This window comes from Salvelinus sp. IW2-2015, linkage group LG5, assembly GCF_002910315.2.
Source record: "Salvelinus sp. IW2-2015 linkage group LG5, ASM291031v2, whole genome shotgun sequence".
NCBI classification, from domain to species: Eukaryota; Metazoa; Chordata; class Actinopteri; order Salmoniformes; family Salmonidae; genus Salvelinus; species Salvelinus sp. IW2-2015.
The window spans coordinates 17,830,134-17,851,847 of record NC_036844.1 but is presented as its reverse complement, the minus strand read 5'-3'; the positions used below and the strand labels follow the sequence as shown (position 1 = coordinate 17,851,847).

Sequence of the window (21,714 nt, the reverse complement as noted above, 5' to 3'; positions counted from 1 at the left end):
AACCAACAATGCCGTTTTAAGAAAATACCTTTTAAAAAGTAAGAGATAAACAGATAAAGATCAGCAGTAAAATCACAATAGCGGTGCTATATACAAGGGGTACCGGTGTCGAGGTACATGTAAGAAGAGTTATTAAAGTGACTATGCATAGATAAGAGAGTAGCAGCAGCGTAGAATAGGGGGGCAATGCATATAGTCTGGGTAGCCATTTGATTAGATGTTCAGGAGTCTAATGACTTGGGGGTAGAAGTTGTTTAGAAGCCTCTTGGACCAAGACTTGGCGCTCCGGTACCGCTTGCAGTGCGATAGCAGAGAGAACAGTCTATGACTAGAGTGGCTGGAGTCTTTGATCATTTTTAGGGCCTTCCTCTGACAGCAATTTCAACATGGTTCCGTTTTTTTCTTCGATTTCAAGCTGCTTTCAAACAACGACCTCTACTGGACACCATACTTCAATGTAGTTAGTATTTTTTCATCCAGGGTTTGTTACCTGAACAGTAGCTCAGCAGGTAGAGTTGGGGTCTTGGGGACCAGACTAGGTATTTTGAGAATCGTTTTGTGACACCACCCTTTCAGCACATTGTTTAAACAATTCGTTTTGAGTAAAGTATACGATTCTGTTTAAAGCATCCTAAATAATGGCATATATTCCGTTTTTGACAACAAAAGAGGAAGCATGATGGAAGGGGCGAACCTTCAATGGCAATTGATTATGGGGGGAGATTTACTTAATGTGGAAAATATATATCTAAAATGTATATACAAAAGTATATGGACACCCCTTTCAATTCAGTGAATTCAGCTATTTCAGCCACACCCGTTGTGTACAACTGTATAAAATCAAGCACAGCCATGCAATCTCCATAGACAAACATTGGCAGTAGAATGGCTATACTGAGGAGCTCAGTGACTTTCAACGCGTCACCGTCATAGGATGCCACCTTTCCAACAAGTCAGTGTCAAATTTAACCATCTGGCAGTCTGACGGACAAATGCATAGTACCAACTGTAAAGTTTGGTGGATGAGTTAGGCCCCTTAACTCCAGTGAAGGGAAATATTAACGCTCCACCATACAATGACATTCTAAATGATTCTGTGCTTCCAATTTTGTGCCAACAGTTTGGGGAAGGCGCTTTCCCATTTCAATGTGACAATGCCCCCCTGCACAAAGCGAGTTACATAAAGAAATGGTTTGTCGAGATTGGTGTGGAAGAACTTGACTCTCCTGCACAGAGCCCTGACTTCAACCCCATCAAACACCTTTGGGATCAATTGYAATGTGACTGCGATCCAAGCCTAATAGCCCAACAGCAGTGTCCGACCTCACTAATGCTCGTGGCTGAATGGAAGCAAGTTCCAAAATCTAGTGGAAAGCCTTCCCAGAAGAGTGGAGGCTGTTGTCGCAGCAAAGGGAGGGACCAACTCCAAATTAATACCTATTATTTTGAAGTGAGATATTCGACGAGTAGGTGTCCACATACACTACATGACCAAAAGTATCTCAACATCAAACGCTGCTTTTCYATGCTGACTAGCAGATGTCACTAATGTGCATTGTGTTAAAAGCTCCGAGTAATTAACAATTTTCTGCACAATTTGGTGAAATGCCGCGTTGACATGCTAGTCGGAACTAGGAAACTCGGACATTTCTGACTCGCTAATTGGATGAACGCGCACGTGTATAAGTACAACCAAATACCAAGTCGGAAGTTTCCTATTTCGGACTAGCACGTGAATGCTTCGGTTTCTCATCACTAGTTTGAAGCCAATATTGCTACAGTTAACTCTCTCTCGCGCCTGGTTTAACTAGTTGACAAATTGGCTATTTTGTGCAAAGACTGAGGCAGTCGAAATAAAATCATTCTCGTCACCCACTTCTTAGCTTCAAAATCCCTCCAACTAACAAACTGTCACGTACACTTCCGCCACAGTTTTATAAGTTCCGCAACCACACATACGTCAGTATTATGCGCCACAGGCTTGTGCGAGAGCGCAATAACTTCAAATGGTATCTGTAATTCAATTTAGAGACATATTAGTATTATGATCCATACTAGGTACACCTTAATATGGGTGAGTGATATAASACAGACGATAACTTTGACAATACACAATCGAATGGTTCTCGCTAAGTAATTTGGTCCAACCGTGGTGATGATGGACTCCGCTGAGAGGTTATTCTCAGTACCACAGGGGCTACCTTCTGCTTGGGACACTGTAACTGCAGCTCTGGTGAGTAGATGGACCTAACTTGCCTACGCAAGGTACCTTGTGTTGTTGACATAGGTTGCCTTCCTTTTATGTGAGAATGAAATTAGATAAATTGCACTACTGTGGTTGATTGCTGGACATGTAGCTAGCTAACACATCCACATGCCATTAGGAATTACATAGCTAGTTAAGACCAATGTTGATCTATCAATGTACCTACAAACCATAGTCCGTGTCTGTTTATAAGAACATTACCAATTTCCTCTGTCTGTAGGTGTCTCCYGTGTCCAATGACGACACAATGTCTGATGGGTCTCTCTGTGAGGGGCTTAGCCTGCTGTGCTCAAACGGTCTGGGTCAGTTTCTGGAGGGATGGCTCCTGGAGACCCTGCAGGTGCGTCTGACCACTGCAGTGGCCCCTGAGTTTTGGGCTGGACTGAAGCAGCCAGAGAATGAACTTGGGGAGAAGGATAGGACCAGGATCCTACTCATGGCCTTCCGTACCCTTTTGGGCAGACTGGAACCTTTCCTAGGTGGGTTCAAACATTCAGGTTACAGTTGACTACACCCTTAATACTGGAATTTTGACTGAACAGAATGCTGTCAAATGCGTAAAATAATTGCCCTCTGTCCCTCTTCACAGGAGGGTTGGAGAGGCTGGGTACCTGGCAGGATGAGGGCCGGGGTGGTCTGTGTGGCCCTGGGGCCAGGGGTCTCCGGGAGAGGGCCTTCTCCGTCATCAGGGCCATTCTACTTTTCTCCCCCTCGGCTGTGCTCCAGATGAGAATACTGGAGTTCTACAGCAGGACCTTCTCTGTGCACATGAGACAGAAGGGGGAGGCAGGGGAGGCTGAGGAAGGGGGCAGGGGGCCTGATGGGGGTGTCTGTCAGGGCTGCACTGTCCCCACTCAGCAGTGCTGGTGTCAGGAGGCCCTGGAGCAGCTGCAAGAGCTCAGCCACATACTGTGAGTGAATAGAGGGGTGGCCATGTCACTGTATGCTCTATACGTTGTGCTAGAACAACCATTGTCTACATCTGTGCCAGCCGTGTTTGTAATGTGTCTGCAGCTGTCTTTACCCACTTTTCCCACCCTCCAGGTCCAGGTTGSAGCTATTGGAGCGGGTTAGTTCAGAGGCAGTGACGTCCATCTTACACAAACTGATTGAGCAGCGGATGGAGCAGCACTGCAGGGGGGAGTACGAGAGCTCTTTTCTCTTCAGCTTTCAGGAGGTACAGTATACTAGAGAGCCTGTCTATGGGACGACCACTTCACATAATAAAGTGACATGATCTATTAACAAGTTCTTCTTTTCTAGCTTGCATTATTTAACAGAATAGGTTGCTGACCAAACATGATTTGTCTATGAAACAATTTACTACACCAAGTCCAAATCTCAGAAATGTGATAATTTATCTGTTTTACTCTTACTTACAAACACTCTCTCAAGTCCCTCTTTTGTTCTCTCTCTCTCCAGTGGCTAGAGCTGGTGTTAGGCTGGTTGAGCAGGGTGTTTGCCAGTGAAGAGGGTGGACTGGGTACGGTGCCCAATAGCACAGGCAGCAGGGCTGGGGAGGTGGGCCAGCCAGCCAACTCTGTGCTGCAGCGCTGGAGGTGTCACATGCACCAGTTCTTCTGTAGGATCTACGTCAACATGAGGATCGAGGAGCTCTTCAGCATCATTAGAGGTGAGGGGTTAGGGAACAGAGAGAGGAGATAGGGTGATGGTTTATGAAACAGAGAGTAATAACATAGAGCTGTCACTTGTGAGTGTCGATGGCATAGGGAAGAGATTTGATAAGGGGGAAAGAAGGTAGAAAGCGTTTTGTCATTTCTTCCGCCCTCACATTCTGTCCCTGTCAGATTTCCCTGAGTCAAAGCCTGCCATTGAGGACCTCAAGTTCTGTCTAGAGAGAACCAATCAGAGGCAGCAGCTCCTCACCTCCCTTAAGACAGCCTTTGAGACCCGTCTGCTTCACCCAGGTCAGTGAACCAATGATGGGTTAGGAACAGTGATTGGTGTTTGGCTATTTTTGATGTGAAGACTAAGTGTTGTTTCCAAATACCGTGTTGCAGAAGAAGCTGGAGTGATAAGACTTGTGTTAGTTAATCCCTTCTCAACAACATTCTTCTCCCCTTCTAGGAGTCCATACCTCTGACATCATRACTGTATACATCTCGGCCATAAAGGCCCTACGGGAGCTGGACCCATCTATGGTCATCCTGCAGGTTGCCTGCCAACCAATCCGCAAGTACCTCAGGTGGGTGCACGTGTATTATCGTAATCTGTATTTAGTTATGTATTATTTTATTCCCTCATGAGTATTTATGTACAAAGCAAACCTTTATTGGGAGGCAAAATGTTAGAGAAGATTGTTCTTTACTTACTGATTTGACTCCCATAGCATATTGTGTTGTTGTTGATGTGACATTGATGTGACGTCTGTGGTTCGTTGCCAGGACACGGGAGGACACGGTACGTCAGATAGTGGCCAGCCTTACTGGGGACGCGGACGGCTGCAGTGACCTGGCCAATGAGCTGTCCCGTGCCAACCCTGTGACCCTGGAGACCCAGGACAGTGAGGACGAGGGCAGCGACCCAGAGGAATGGACCCCAGACCCTAAGGATGCTGTCACAGGTCAGTACCCTCAGTGGACCCACAAAGGTCATCACACTAGACTAGACAAACTGTGTCCTTTGCTTTTTCCTGTTTCTGCTGTATTGAACTAMACATTTTTTACCTCTCCGTCACGTCTCTTTTACTAAATAAACTCATCTTTCTTTCTCACCCTTTAGACAAGACGGGCTCCAAGCGGCGTTCGTCTGACATCATCAGTCTTCTGGTCAGCATATACGGCAGTAAAGAGATCTTCATAGATGAGTACAGAACTGTCCTGGCAGACCGACTTCTCCACCAGTTCAACTACAATACAGCCAGGTACGCAACACTAATTTACAGTAGCTAGTACCAGCATCTGTATCTCAACACTATACACTACATTACTCAACTTTTTGCAGTCACTCTTAATATTATGTGCTTATCGGTATACTGGTGTTGGCATTTCTGTGTGGACATTTTGGTTAAATTAAATCAATATATATATTTTTATAGTAATTAACTTTTCTCATGTGCCTCCAGGGAGATACGTAACGTGGAGTTACTCAAGCTGCGATTCGGAGAGTCCCACATGCACTACTGTGAGGTGATGCTGAAGGTAAAGCAGGGCGTGACTTTGAAATCTTGAGTTACCATTTATGTTAGAATGAGCTATGACAACATGATTCTCAAAGTGACTTCCTAGTATCTTTGAAAATATATAGTCCTTTCACCTACCAGTGTCTTTCATAGAATAAGGCATGAAGACAGAAGTTAACGAACGAAAACAAAGAACAGAGACCATTGAAACACTTTAGGACACAGCCTTACTCTCCTCCCTCCTCTCCTCTCTCTCTCTCAGGACGTGGCTGACTCACGGAGGATCAACACCAACATCCGTGAAGAGGAGTCCAGGCTAGGTGAGGAGGAGCAGCCCCCCATGGCCCTGACTGCCATGATCCTGTCCTCTGAGTTCTGGCCCACGCTGAAGGAGGAGAAGATGGAGCTCCCGCTCCTGGCCTCCCAGGCCATGGAGGCCTACACACACCGCTATGAGAAACTCAAGGTACCCGATGATGAAGATGTAGCATACGTGCCAGTCTGTTTCTGTTTTACTCAAGTCCTTATAAACAGAGAATAGGGGAATTGCATTTTGATATCAAATTCCATAATTCAAATGGTTTCCCAGGCGATGAGGACACTGAGCTGGAAGCCTCATCTGGGCTCAGTGACACTGGATGTGGAGCTGGAGGACAGGACTCTGACTAACCTGACTGTGTCCCCCATCCACGCTGCCATCATCCTGCACTTCCAGGACAAAAGTCAGAACTCCGGCCGTCACAGGCTGCCTTTTGTACAACTCATCATTGTATACAGACATTGTATGAGTAACTACGGTTAAATTTTGCCATCTCTATCTGGCTCTCCTTCTGTCTCTCTCTCTGTCTCTCTCTCCTGAAGGCTCGTGGACTCTGGAGGAGCTGAGTGGGGTCCTGGGGGTGCCGCAGGAGATGGCGAGAAGGAAGCTGGCTCTGTGGCAGCAGCAGGGGGTCCTGAAGGAGGAGGCTGGGGGCCACTACTCTATCCTGGAGACCGGCTCGTCCCGGGAGAAACCCGAGAGAGGGGAGATGCTGATCGACAGCGACGAGGAGGGAGACTCCAATACCACCACCCAGTCAGAACAGAGGGAAGAGAAACTACAGGTATGCAGGCAGGCAGACACACACACAAACACACACACATTGGAGGCATGTAATTAAAATATAAATACACATTTCCTGTCAAATACAAATCAAGCTAGCCCTAACAGCCCTCTCCTCTTTGTGCAGTTGTTCTGGGCCTACATCCAGGCTATGCTGACCAACCTGGAGACCATGACCCTGGAGCGCATCCACTCCATGCTCCGGATGTTCGTTGCCACGGGACCCGTTGTCACAGAGATGGATGTGAATGAGCTGCAGGCCTTCCTGCAGAGGAAAGTGCGAGAACATCAGCTCATCGTGTCCGCAGGTGTCTACAGACTGCCAAAGTCCACCAACTGATGGGGAGAAGAGATGAGGAGGAGGAAAGAGGTAGAACTGAAAAACGGAGGTATCTGATTTGTTTTCTAAATGTACATGATGCAGCATTGCAGCCAGAGACTACAGTTTCCCAGATGAACCTGTTCAGGAATAGGTTTGGAAGACAACTGAAAACGCCAAGCATTGTGCTGATTACTATGTCTTACAATACAAATGGCTATAATGAGCATGAACCAATCATTCTCTCTTTATTGTTGATCATCCAGGTTGCTTGACTTTGTTTCAGACTGCTTGTCATGAGGGACTCCGAATCATACACAGTTTTTCAGCATATTGAATTGACATGTGTTTGGATTTTGTCATTTGGGGTTCCCTTTGGATAACATTACAATTGCCTGAGCTAATAAAACATTGATTATTATGTAGTAGGATTGTATTTGTTTAAAGAATCTTGTAGAGCTTGCTGAAATGAAGTCATGTGAGGAACTCCTGACCTCTAGTGGATTATTGTGGAATCTTAGATTTGTGTATATCAAATTCGGCATTGGAGTTTGTCATGTGTACTACTTGCTTGGATTTTGGTTTATTCAACTCTCATGGATTTCAACACAACTGCTAAATTGTCTTTCAGATTATTGTCAAAGACAGTTTATATTTAACTGATTATCTATTTTCCTGGTCCTAGAGACCCACATGGTGTGCAGGTTTTTGTTCCAGCCCCCAGTACTCACACCTGATTCAATGGTAGTTGAATCCGTTCTGTTAGTGCTGTGGTTGAACAAAAGCTTGCACACCCTGTGAGTCCCCAGGACCAAGATTGAAGAACTGTGACAGCAGGCAGGGGGCGCCTCATCCCTGTCTTTCTCGGACCGGTAATATCACGTGTGGGGGGGTGTACTGAAGGTTGCAGTGATTATAGTCATATGGATGGATGTTATCACACTTAGAGGGGGGAGTTGAGGAACATCAGTCCGAAAACTGCACCGAAGTGAACAACTCAAGGAATCACGCTGCTGGAGAACAATTAGAACAAAATAATAGAGGATAAATTACACATGGATTACCTAAACATTTCTTATTTTGACTGAAATTGCATTTCAATAGAGAACCATATGGTTCGGTTTCAGGACAGTAAGGCGTTTTACCACTTCCCAGGTGAACTCACGAGGTCCGTTTTCTTGGATTTATTTAACTTCAATTTTGAGCAATGGGATATAAAACGGAACTTGGATATTGTTTCTTTGTGTTATTCACATATTCTCTCATATCCAGGTGTCGAATGAATATGGAAAATAATATCACAGTTGCGGTGATGCTTCCCGATAATTACCACAAGTATCCATGGGCTTTGCCTCGGGTTTTCCCAGCAATTCTTATGGCGAACGAGAATCTCCAGAAGAAGCACGGACTTCTCAAAGGCCACTCTATTCAACTCTTGAATTTCAGCACAGAGGATTCAACCGGTGTCTGCGCAGAAAATAAGGCACAGATTATCGCCGTGGATACCAAACTTTATAATAAACCAGATGCTTTCTTTGGACCAGGGTGTGTGTATTCAGTCGCCTCAGTTGGAAGATTTGCATCCCATTGGAAACTCCCATTGATAACTGCGGGAGGAACCGCATATGGGTTCGATAAAGGGGACGAGTACAATACGATTGTTCGCACCGGACCCTCGACCACAAAACTGGGAGACTTTGCTAACATTATTCACGCGCACTATAATTGGACCTCTCGTGCCATTCTGATTTTCCACGATTTGAAAAAAGATGACCGACCTCACTACTTCCTCTCTGAAGGAATTTACCTAAATTTGAAGGATGAAAATGTCACAGTTGGTGCCTTTCCATATGAAGACTCACCAAGCTATTATAAAGAAATCATTACTTTCATGAAAGACCACGGAAGAAGTAAGTCTATTAGTTGGCTATTTCCACATGTGCGATAGCAGGTTGACTTGTATTGTCACGAGTCTGGTCCTGGAGGCAGAACTGAGCATTTCCCCTAAACTAGGCCAGCTGAAATGTCCAAATTGGCTATATTGTAAAAAGTAATGAAAACAAAAATGTGCCTTTTGACCAGCTGTGCCATATGGAAATGTGGATGTTGCCATAATAGCCTAGCACCAAGAATCTGATCAGATTTCCAAAATGCATGCAACATTGTCTCGACAATAATGAGATACTAGTTGGGCCTTTAACTAGCCTAGTAAATTTGGTGTTGGTGATAGGTAAGCATATTAGCCAACAATAATATTTAGTTTTGAGTTCTTGGTTTTGACATGGGCCGTCAGTGGATTTTAAACCTGTTCTTGCCATTCTTATGTAAAATAACAGGTAGACGATAAAGAATACACTTTTATGCACCGTGTGTGACCAGACTACTGGTTTATTGCTCTTGTCCACCTGCGTATTTTTTGAAGAAAAATAAGTGATGGGCTCGTGGGTTCTTCTTCTCTTTTTCAAGGGTCCCTGCATGCATTTTATTTACAACATATATTCCAATTTAGTAGACAGCCATTTTAACCTGAAATGTGAATTATTGTTGTAAATATTATGTATGTAGTGTTGACGTTAATTAATTACAATGGCCCCATGTTAATTTACAATATCTTGTAATGTTGATTCGCAATCATACGTTTTTTTATTTGCAGSTCATTCTATTTAAAAGTAAGCCTTCCGTGTCCACAGTACAGTCTTGCTTATTTCAGGGCAATTTATAAGAAATGCTTAGAATTAGACAATTAGTAGGCTAGCTCAATATATTCAGTTTGTTTACCTAGTCTAAAATCATATTGACACATGGTAATGCTTGCTGTAGGATATGATATTACATGTTTTTATTAAAACTGTATACTTTTTTTAATGGCTTTTATTAACCCAAAACAGTTTTAGAAATGGTAAAATAATTGAAACTTTTAAAACCATATCCTATACACATCACAGTACATTTAAATTATTTCAATGTTGTGATAAATAGCCAAATATTGTCGTTAGTTAGGTTAAGAAATGTCTGTAGAGAGGGTCACAATGAGACCAGATGAAAGTGACAGTGCCAGTTGTGTTGGCAAATCAAAGCTTGACATTGGTTAAATTGTTTGATACCAGTCATTTGTGTGTGTTTGCTTTCTGTTAGTCATCTCTCACGTCAACATCTTCCTTGTTGTTTATCTTATCAACACCAATGAGTGGCTTCAATGTGGGTTTATTTGAACCACGATTTCACACATTTTGGCTATATGATTTCAAGAATTGGTAGCTTTTGAATTTTCAATTAATATTTGTTGGCAAGTCTGGGAATCCTTAAAAATTGGAATTAATGATGTTAATGATACATTCTACTGACATGGTTGCATAAATCACCTTGGACCTTAGCATTATACTGTAATATAAACATATTGATAAAATACCAGTAGATGAAAGTTCAACAGAGAAACATCAATGCTGCTAAAATCTATGTTCAATGTTCTGAAGCAGGCAAGTGATATTTAATGTGTACTTTGGCCCAGAAATGTTCTGTTTGTTGGTAACATCTAATGCTCTGTGTTGATTTTAAATTGCTTCTGGAAGAAAAAAAGGCACTGAACTCTTTCACATCTTCTGGGAAGATACTGACCTCCAGTGTTCTCAATAACCCTAAAACATTACTCTAACCACTAAATGTTACTCTTGGCACACTGTTTTCATCCGTAGTTATTGTCAGGGTACTGATTTAGAAATCAGTAGATCAGAACATTGAGTGACACTGCACTAAACAACATAGCACAGATGGGACTGTGTGGCCGATGAGTGACTCATGTAAATGACTGGGTTTATCCATTGAAAAACTTTTTCCAGCAGTAAGATGAATAAAAAACACTGCATATGGGGGTACCAAACTGATGTTATATCAGGAACAGGCACTTTGAAAGCTGCCAAACCTCTTAGCCGAATTATAGGCACGCCCATGGTGAGCTTGGGGTCACAGAAGCGAATGGTTTTGTCAGGGCTTGTCCAGGCTTGGAGTTCTGGCTCGACATTCCATTAACTTTTATCCTGATGAGATCACCAACAGATAACCCCTGGGCTATCAACCTTTACCTCAACTGTGTGGTCTCTCCTTTTTAGTCAACGGCTTGGCAATAATGTCTAGTTTTGAGGTCAATTGTTGTTTTTTTCAGCCTCTTGTTGTCAGGTACAGATGTGAAATGTAAATTGATCCACTCCAACACAGTCCTTCCTATTTTGTCTTCTGATGGGAAACCTGTCTGATTATTGAAAAACGGAATGGCCTTTGTTCATGAAAAAAAACGATTTACCTCCTTCAAATGGACAAACCTTAACTCCTAGACTTAATATGAAGCCAGTTATGTTTTAAAATCCCACCAGGTTGCCTCTGGAAAAGCTCACCACTTGATGCTTGTCAGACTACTTAAAGCATACATACAGAGAAAGGAAATGGCACATGGCTGAAAGGAAGAATACATCAAGCTGTGTTTTCTCTTTTGTGGAGGTACATATGTGAATGTTTTGTCGCAGACTTGAAAAGCTACATGAGTGCTAACAAGGGTGRCCACATAATGGAGCGATGGTAAAGTATAGACCCCTCACTGTAAACACAAAGTGAGGTTCCTGATAGTTGGAAATGTGTTTATGGAAGTTGTGTACTATCTTCCTGGAAGAGAACAAAGACATGCGATGAAGGTGTACAGTATACAAGTCCTCTTACAAGAGTTATTAAAGTCCCTCTAACGTTATACCATAATGCTAACATGATACCATAGGTTATAAGTATATCTAAAATGCTCTCTGTCATATTTATTTAACACTAAGTYAGATAAACTTTTTTCAAGCGTCTTACCTGGAGAAAAGAAATACTGAAATTGAATGTATTCATTGTATAGGGATGTGTTGAATATTGCAGCATTATCCTTCTCTGCATGTAGATGTTGTGTGAGTCATGGGAGAGAATGCAGCCTTGTACTAGAAATTTTAAATTAAGACGAGGTTGATTGTTTGCCATCTTTGTCTGCCACGAAGTGAAGTAAAATGTACCAAACAATTTGAAGTGCTTTGTATTAACTTAAGCCCATGCAGATCCTTATGATTTCTACAACACAGGAGGACTTTTTCCTTGCCTTTTTTGTACATTTGTTTTGGACGATGTCCAGGAGACAGCAGGACTACTTGGCATGGCTCCTTGTGAGCTGTTTTGGAAGAGATGAGAGTTGAGGTCTGAGCGGTGTTCTGTGCCGACTTTGGTCTAACACTTGAGGAAATGTCTGCTAACTGGGAGGACTGTCTTAGACCTGGCAGAAGTCACTCTGACATGCAGTGAATGGAAATAATGCCTACAGACATGCTGTCCATGGAGTAGACGGAATGCAAACAATGGGATTGTGTAATGTAGACAGGCGTACAGCACAGACAGCTTTACACACTGTAAACACACATGCACACTCCCCCTAAATAGTGCACGCACGAATGTGCACCATCAGTAGGTCTACCTACACATGCTTCCTCATAACTGCATTTACCAAAAGTTACAGATTTGGATTGAATTCATATCTATGGTTCATATCTAAATCTAGTCTCACAATGATAAGAGGTGCAATTCTACTGAATAGTGCTAACATAATTCCTATAAAGAGTGATAAGAAACCTTTGTGTCGTGTTTTTGTCGTCCCTACAGTTGTGTATATCTGCGGGCCTCCGGACACGTTTCTGAGTATCATGAAGCTTTTCCAGAGTGAGATCCCAGACCCTGAGAACTACGCCATCTTTTATCTGGATGTGTTTGCGGAAAGCCTAACGGAGCGCAAACCCTGGCTGAACAACGACAGCCTCTGGATTGATCCCATCAAGGTCTTCAAGGTAAACTGCACAGACAGAGAGTTTGACAGACAGAGACATGGAGACAGAGAAATATTCCTGCCTTTGTTCCCTTTCATTCATTACGTTTTGCTAATTTAATTTATCACAGAAACCTTTTTTAGTAATTGTGTCCAAATACTCTGTCACTAATTTGATGTTGTACTGTCAGTGCCTTTCCCCTTCGGTCATTGGAACCAGACAAGTTTACTAGTCTGAAACTGCCATTTGGCCTGTGAAATGGATGTCTCTCACTGAGGAAATTCAATTCAAAGCCTCTACTTCGTGTGTGCATCACAAGCTTGTCCATCAACAGTATCATTCCACATCCCTCTGTTCCAACTGAACCTGTATCAAAGGGAACACAAAGTTCACCAAGTTGATTGAAGGTTTACCGACGAGTATGAATTACTGTAAAGTAGTGCTGAGCGATTAACCAACATTTCATTTGAACCGAGCGACGTCGGTTCAATTACTTGAATTCCATTTAGTGTTTTTTATTTTTTTATTTTTGTGAGCCCAATGCGCCATTTCTTTAGAGAGAAATCACATAATTCACGAGAGGAATCATGCCAATAACTATGTGGGACACTGGGCTGAAGGGAGTTCTAGTTTTCATTAAGCAAAGATTCAACCTAATTCAGAGCCAGAACGTGGTAATTAACTACAATGACCATAATCCATTGTGTCTGTTTTTCCAGCTCTGACCGAGATGGATACACTTTTACACCTGGTATGTTAGGTTAGATACACACAGACCGCATGAGAAAGGAATGTACACAAGACAACCAAAAGAGGGCTAGCTAGAGAGAGTGCGTGAAAGTATGCATTATTTACATTGAAGAAGTACAATTATTTCGTCAGACAGCTTTGCAGCATACTTAGGCAGGTTAGCCTTACTAAATAGGATGACTAAAGACAGTACAGTATGGGGGAGCACATAGAACGTTGTCTGGCTGCTACTGCCTGAGCAGAGATGTGATGATGACTAAGGAATAAAAAATTATAAAGTAATCAAATAAAAATTCATTAATATACACAACTAAAATGTTTTTTTATTTCATAGTAACTTCCTATTTTTCTGTTGATGTCTACCCAATGCGGACCTGACGGAGACAATGGAATATTTTCAAGGTTTTTGCTGTGGAATTTCCATTAAAAACTAACAAATAATTGTAATTATTTCATAATGCATTTCATGTTTAAAAAAATATTGAAAACGTGATTATTTTCTAATAATCTAACCCAAACCGAACCAACTTCAAAAAACACTAATCGCTCAGCACTACTGTAAAGTTTTATTATAAAACGTTTAGGATGTTTGTACCTCATGCAAATTTGTATTTGTTTACAATGCATGTTTTTGTTCTTCAGAGGTAGAGATGTTTCCCAGGCATGTTTGTCACCAGCCATTGACAACCAGCTTGGGACAATTATGGTTCATTGTTCATAACCTAATGAGGATGCTAACGAGAACCATGTCTCTCTCTCTACAGTAGGCCTACACGGCATCCTCTCAACCTAACCCCAAAACTTTCCCTAAACCAGTCTAACTCACTGCATTAGTCATCCAATAAAATCATAACTGACCTTTGCCTATGATAACAATGCTTTGTCCCACAAATTTCAAATGMAAATTGCATTGTGCAGATGGATAAAGCTTTTATTTTAATCACAGTTATGTAAAATGAACGTGCTTCTCTGATCAACGTGATAACGAACTTCAAAATGGTTCTGACTCGGCAGGCAATAATCTGTCTCTGCTCGGAGGACTTTAATGATTGGATGGAGTTAATAAAGGAGAGCATGTGTTTTCAGCTAAAAGCCACTTAGTCCTGCATGTTGATCTGTTGAGAAATAAYTAAGTGGGGGGGTACAGATGCTTCTCTTCCAATTTGGTCGTTAAATGTCACTGATTTCGCTGCAGTTACTGTAGTCTCTTAGTATTAGAAATTCCGGCGTAGAACTCCTAATGAAAGGCGCTACAAATGACTTTGGATTGATAAAGACAAGTTAAGCTTATTAACTTGACTGAAAAAGTGTGTGCTGTTGTCTGGTTATTGCAAGTCTTTTTTTCTGAAGCGTTACAATAAAAAGGCTAGATATAACAGACACAATATGAAGGCACTTAGATGGAGATAGATAAGCTATTCGTAAAGCACTTTGTTGAGACCTAATACTTAGTTAAAATTGATGCCTCTGCTCGTGATATACTTCTACCTTGTAATATATACGATTTTGGCCCTGTTTTACTGATTATACAACATCTTCATTTGACTACAAGCAGTAAAAGGATTTATGGCAATATGCAGCTCTAGAATGTTGATTGCTTTTGGAAGTTACTTGTCGATTGTTTATCATTACTGAATCTGACCATTCAGCCGGATTTAGCTTATATCAGTAATAACAAGGCAAAGTTCAAGTCAAAACTCAATTGATGACCATATATTAAATCTTAGGCCGAAACGGTGCTTTTCCATCCAAACAATATGCCTCCATCCAAACATAATTATTCAAACAACGTCACAACTGTGGTCTAATAGCAATTTGTAACAAGTCAGGCAAATAGAAAATTAATTATAACATAAGCAATATCTAGTTACCACAGCTGGTTTAAAAATAAAAATAAATGTTTTTGCCCTAGTCTTCAAGACATGTGCATTTGGACACAGCTAATTGTGCATTCTTCACCATAAATGTTGTTGCCGTTTACTCACAAGGGACTGTTCATTAGACTGTTTAGATTATAAAACAGGATACATCTGCTCATTTTTAATCCTACTTCAAAGCATTTCGAATTACAATTGTATCATTTACATTTCCACCCAGTAGGAAATCCGTCTGCATGCCATGATTATAAATCTGTCATAGTTGGTACATGTTTATGATGCTCTGGGTGTAATTCCCCAGTGATGTTCCACTTTCAATGTTGTCTCTCTTTCTTCCAGTCCGTGTTGGTAATAACATACAGGGAGCCTGATAATCCAGAGTATAAAGAGTTTCAAGATGAGCTCCACATTAGAGCTCAGAAGGACTTTGATGTGAACATAGAACCCTCTCTGGTAAGTTGTTTGAAATCCTGCCACATCTAAGCCACTGCTATAAAAGAGATCATTTATACATAGTAATTAATGGATTTCTTTGATTCATTAAAAACTTGACTCCTTCCTTGTGAAGATTAATGGCGTTTTGGCGTCTAACTGGGCTCAAACAGATATTTAAATCGAGATAGAAAGGGAGTAGAGCCATGCATATAAGGGTCAAGATATAATTCCATGCAAATAGTAAACAAAAGCTGCATTTGTGAATGAAGATTATGAAGACTACTCTCTTGCTGGCTGATGTATAGACCTCCATTCCTTTCAGATGGATTTCATCGCTGGCTGCTTCTATGATGGCTTTGTGATGTATGCTAAGGCCTTGGAGGAGACGCTGGCGGAGGGGGGCTCCCAGAGCGATGGAATCAGCATCACACAGAGGATGCAAAACCTGCGATTTTGGGGTGAATATTATGAGTTGATCATGGTGCTGCTTTTAGTTGACTTTGCAATCATCCTTTTTGTGTCAGTTGGGTAGGAAACCCATTTTTGCATTATGACTGATATGAAAAGTCTAAATGTGAAGGTTTTCTGTGTTTTAAGGGGTTACAGGACTTGTGACCACAGACAAAAACAATGCTAGGAACACCGATTTCAACCTCTGGGCAATGACAAACCAGGAATCTGGAGAGTATGGGGTAAGTGTTACTTCTGCAGGTAGATCTATTTATTTAACCTTTATTTAACTAGTCAAGACATCTAAAGCTTTGCTATTTTAGAAGCCACTCACAAAAAGACACAACTTGCTATTTTGTTATCAGGCTTTTTTTTTCTTCAGGCAAGTTAACTTTACAGTCACTTTAAAGTCATGGCAGTTATTACTATTCCAAAAAGGACCAATCGTTTATCAACATTACATAATTTGTTGCTAATTTACCATAGTGGTAGACAGTGCACCATTATTTTATACTTTATGCAGATATGTTCTGATGAGTGGCCATACGTTCACTATGACGAAGGTACTTTCAGGTTAGTTTTGAGTGTGACTTACAAGAGAATCATTGAGTTCCCCAAGTAAACACTTGGCATTATCAATGTGTTTTCCTATGTGAACATTCAATAACAGTGTTCATTTTCAAATTCCTGCTTTTACAATATCCCACAGTGGAGATGGATGCAGAGCTATTCTTTTAAAGCCTCTTGTTTATTTATTGCTAATTGCTGTAGCCAACATTTCAATAGAAATGTATATTTCTAAACTACAAAAATATCTGTTGTCAAAATATCAATTTGTGCACTTTATGATTTATAAAATGGATCTCAATAGTAAACTCGGTGACAATAAATAATAACAGTGAGTGAGAGCAGTACTTTCGGGGGACCGATCTAATCCGTTCCAGATGTTAGTTTTCTGTAATTACTGTAACAAGAATTTCCCTCAATTACTCTCCGCATACTGAATTGGGGAGCTGAAAACCCAATGCTTTGCTTGTGCATTGCCAATTTGCCATCAATGTATTTAAAAATAAATGTTCAACATCATGCAAAGACTAAGGGCTATTACTTTTTGGGAGATATTCTGGGGTCATGACTCTTAATGATATGTTGGGTATTTGATCAGAGTCCGCTAACCTAACCAAAACTCCTTGATTTGAATAAATCACTGATTAGAAAGACACGGTTCTATTGAAACCAGTAGCTATTGAAGCCATTGATGACTGGTTGAGTTGAATGGCCCCCCTGCTCCTCAACAAACTTTTACAACCTGCATAGTTCTTGCCCTCTCAGTGGGGCTGCCCTTCTCCTTCACAGACTGAGTAGCAGGGAGGACCCAACCCAACATGCCTGTCTGGCCCTCCACTATGGAGGCAGGCTATATTGACATTCTCCAGCAGCTGGTTAGAGACATTGGAGTCATGTTTCACAATGCCCTTCTGTAACAAGGGAAGCTATTAACAGGGCTGGCAAATGCCATATCATCAAACAATAAAGCTCCCGCCGCCTGAGATGAAAGAACACCGTTTCTCAGACAACCTTTTCAAAACTACTAATTTGTCTGAGAAGGGCCAGTAAGTCAACGATACCCTGTCTTGCTTTATACATGAGTATATTTTAATGTTTAACATTTTAGTCATATAGTTATTTATTATGGGCATGCCCCCAAAACATTCAGGCCAAACTTTTGCTTTCTTCACTGATGGGCTTTCATGTTTTAAAGGCATTGAAGGAGAGTAGCAGCTATTTTAATATGCAGCTTTAATGCTACTGTGAAATTTAAACAGGCTCTCATTTTCATAATACTCTGCGGTGTGATATTTATTGGAAGTGGGAGAAAAAGGGCTCATTTTGATTATGTAACATGCTTCTTATTCATCCCTCTGAATGTATAATTTGGCCATGGGAATCGAGTTTGTAAACAAAGCAAAAACTTTTTCTTGGTGTTTTGCAGCTTGTGGCCCATTACAATGGAACTAACAAAGAGATCATCTGGTCCTCAACGGAGAGGATTCATTGGCCCAAAGGGAGCCCACCTCTGGATAACCCACCGTGCGTCTTCTCTTCTGATGATCCCATCTGCATTGATGGTAGGTCAAGTAGGCTGGCTCCTGTACAAGTGATTTAATGGTTAAGTCAGGTGCTTATATAGTATTACAGCAGTTTGAATAATTATTTGTAGTGTTGTACCATCTTTGTTGATGCTACAGTTGAAGTCGCAAGTTTACATACACTTAGGTTGGAGTCATTAAAACTCATTTTTTCAACCACTCCACAAATTTCTTGTTAACGAACTATAGTTTTGGCAAGTCGGTTAGGACATCTACTTTGTGCATGACACAAATCATTTTTCCAACAATTGTTTACAAACAGATTATTTCACTTATGTATCACAATTCCAGTGGGTCAGAAGTTTACATACACTAAGTTGACTGTGCCTTTAAACAGCTTGGAAAACTCCAGAAAATGATGTCATGGCTTTAGAAGCTTCTGATAGGGTAATTTACTTTATTTGAGTCAATTGGAGGTGTACCTGTGGATGTATTTCAAGGCCTACCTTCAAACTCAGTGCCTCTTTGCTTGACATCATGGGGAAATCAGCCAAGACCTCAGAAAAAAATCTGGTTCATCCTTGGGAGCAATTTCCAAACGCCTGAAGGTACCACGTTCATCTGTACAAACAATAGTATGCAAGTATAAACACCATGGGACCACGCAGCCGTCATACCGCTCAGGAAGGAGACGCGTACTGTCTCCTAGAGATTAATGTACTTTGGTGTGAAAAGTGCAAATCAATCCCAGAACAACAGCAAAGGACCTTGTGAAGACACTTGAGCAAACCGGTACAAAAGTACAGTTCTGTGAAAAAGTATTTGCCCCCTTCCTGATTTCTTGTTTTTTTGAACATTTGTCACACTTAAATGTTTCAATTCATCAAACAAATTTAAATATTACACAAAGATAACCAAAGTCAACAAAAATTGCAGTTAAGTGATGATTTTATTTATTAAGGGAGAAAAGCTATCCGAACCTTCATGGCCCTATGTGAAAAAGTAATTGCCCCCTAAACCTAATAACTGGTTGTGCCACCCTCAGCAGCAACAACTGCAATCAAGCATTGCGATAACTGGCAATGAGGCTTTCACATCGCTGTGGAGGAATTTTGGCCCACTCTTCTTTGCAGAATTGTTTTAATTCAGCCACATTGGAGGGTTTTCGAGCATGAACCGCCTTTTTAAGGTCACGCCACAGCATCTCAATCGGATTCAAGTCCGGACTTTGACTAGGCCACTCCAAAACCTTCATTTAGTTTTTTTAAGCCATTCAGAGGTGGACTTGCTGGTGTGTTTTGAATCATTGTCCTGCTGCAGAACCCAAGTGCGCTTCAGCTTGAGGTCACGAACTGATGGCCGGACATTCTCCTTCAGGATTCTTAGGTAGAGAGCAGAATTCATAGTTCCATCAATCCCAGCAAGTCGTCCAGGTCCTGAAGCAGCAAAGCAGCCCCAGACCACCACACTACTACCACCATATTTGACTGTTGGTATGATGTTCTTTTTCTGAAATGCTGTGTTACTTTTATGCCAGATGTAACGGACGCACACCTTCCAAAAAGTTCACCTTTTGTCTTGTCAGTCCACAGAATATTTCCCCAAAAGTCTTGGGGATCATCAAGATGTTTTTTGCCAAAAGTGAGACGAGCCTTTATGTTGTTTTTGGTCAGCAGTGGTTTTCGCCTTGGAACTCTACCATGGATGCCATTTTGCCCAGTCTCTTTCTTATGGTTGAGTCATGTAGTTCTTTAGATGTTGTTGTGGGTTCTTTTGTGGCCTCTTGGATGAGTCGTCGCTGCGCTCTTGGTGTAATTTTGGTAGGCCGGCCACTCCTGGGAAGGTTCACCACTGTTCCAAATGTTCTCCATTTGTGGATAATGTCTCTCACCGTGGTTCTCTGGAGTCCCAAAGCTTTAGAAATGGCTTTGTAACCCTTTCCAGACTGATAGATGTCAATTACTTTGTTTCTCATCTGTTCCTGAATTTCTTTGGATTGCAGCATGATGTCTTGCTTTTTGAGATCTTTTGGCCTACTTCACTTTGTCATACATGTTCTATTTAAGTGATTTCTTGATTCAACAGGTCTGGCAGTAATCAGTCCTGGGTGTGGCTAGTGAAATTGAACCTAGCTTTCCAAAAAATGTGATTTAACCACAGTAAATTCATGATTTAACAAGGGGGGGCAATTACTTTGTCACATAGAGCCATGAAGGTTCAGATAGCTTTTTTCTTTTAACCTCTCTAGGGTATGTGGGACGCTAGCGTCCCACCTGGCCAACATCCAGTGAGATTGCAGAGCGCCAAATTCAAATACAGAAAAACTAATTATAAAAATTCAGAAAACAAAACATATTTTACATAGGTTTAAAGATTAACTTCTTGTGAATCTAACCACGGTGTCAGATTTAAAAAATGCTTTACGGCGAAAGCATACCTTACGATTATTTGAGAACATAGCCCAGCAGACAAATCATTACAAACAGTAACCAGCCAAGTAGAAGAGTTACACAAGTCAGAAATAGAGATAAAATGAATCCCTTACCTTTGATGATCTTCATATGTTTGCACTCAGAAGACATTCATTTACTCAATAAATGTTCCTTTTGTTCGATAAAGTCTCTTTATATCCAAAAACCTCCTTTTTGTCCGCGCGTTTTCTTCAGTAATCCACAGGCTCAAACGCAGTCAAAACAGGCAGACAAAAAAATCCAAATTGTATCCGTAAAGGTCATAGAAACATGTCAAACGATCTTTATATTCAATCCTCAATTCGTTTTTAGCCTAAATAATCGATAATATTTCAACCGGACAATAACGTCGTCAATATAAAAGGTAAACAAGAAAGGCACTCTCTCTGATCGCGCGCATGAAAAAGCCCTGTGACACTTTAGGGTCCACTCATTCAGACTGCTCTTATTCCCTCATTTTTCAGAATACAAGCCTGAAACAATTTCTAAAGACTGTTGACATCTAGTGGAAGGCATAGGAACTGCAATTTGAGTCCTAAGTCAATGGATACTGTAATGGCATTGAATAGAAAACTACAAAAAAAATAATAATAATACTTCCTGAATGGATTTTTCACAGGTTTTCACCTGCCAAATCAGTTCTGTTATACTCACAGACACTATTTTAACAGTTTTGGAAACTTAAGAGTGTTTTCTATCCAAATCTGCATATCATATCTTCTTGGCCCGAGTAGCAGGCAGTTTAATTTGGGCATGCTTTTCATCCAAAATTCTAAATGCTGCTCCCTACCCTAGAGAAGTTAGTAAATAAAATGATCACCTAAAAACTGCATTTTGTGTTTACTTTAATGACCATCGTTATGTTTGGAGAAAAAAGGGGGAGGCTTGCAAGCCGAAGAACGCCATCCCAACCGTGAAACACAGGGGTGGCAGCATCATGTTGTGGGGGTGCTTTGCTGCAGGAGGAACTGGTGCACTTCA

General features: G+C 41.3%; 2 protein-coding genes across 4 annotated transcripts in view; both read left to right on the top strand.

Annotated features, from left to right (window-relative positions):
• Positions 1-269: 269 nt before the first annotated feature.
• On the top strand, positions 270-12,586 carry LOC111963997 (anaphase-promoting complex subunit 2-like). Of its 2 annotated transcripts, XM_023987630.2 has the most exons (15): positions 270-2,233; positions 2,487-2,745; positions 2,856-3,177; positions 3,311-3,443; positions 3,689-3,899; positions 4,075-4,194; positions 4,355-4,472; positions 4,672-4,850; positions 5,009-5,150; positions 5,352-5,427; positions 5,671-5,874; positions 5,998-6,130; positions 6,270-6,511; positions 6,638-6,880; positions 12,500-12,586. In XM_023987630.2, exons 1-14 carry the CDS (start codon positions 2,156-2,158, stop codon positions 6,848-6,850), a joined length of 2,430 nt encoding a protein of 809 aa, XP_023843398.1. In that variant the 5' UTR covers positions 270-2,155; the 3' UTR covers positions 6,851-6,880; positions 12,500-12,586. The 2 variants fall into 2 exon arrangements, with proteins under 2 accessions (XP_023843398.1, XP_023843397.1); XM_023987629.2 differs by lacking the exon at positions 12,500-12,586 and having other exon boundaries at positions 6,638-7,254.
• The window catches only part of npr2 (natriuretic peptide receptor 2), a 55,629-nt gene continuing 41,665 nt past the window's right edge, over positions 7,751-21,714 (top strand). For both annotated transcript variants that reach the window (XM_023987628.2, XM_070443588.1), the window contains exons 1-6: positions 7,751-8,739; positions 12,500-12,681; positions 15,627-15,740; positions 16,045-16,180; positions 16,320-16,414; positions 18,166-18,301. In XM_023987628.2, coding sequence (XP_023843396.1) covers positions 8,037-8,739; positions 12,500-12,681; positions 15,627-15,740; positions 16,045-16,180; positions 16,320-16,414; positions 18,166-18,301 — 1,366 coding nt within the window. In that variant the 5' untranslated portion in view covers positions 7,751-8,036. The remainder of the gene's footprint in view (positions 8,740-12,499; positions 12,682-15,626; positions 15,741-16,044; positions 16,181-16,319; positions 16,415-18,165; positions 18,302-21,714) is intronic.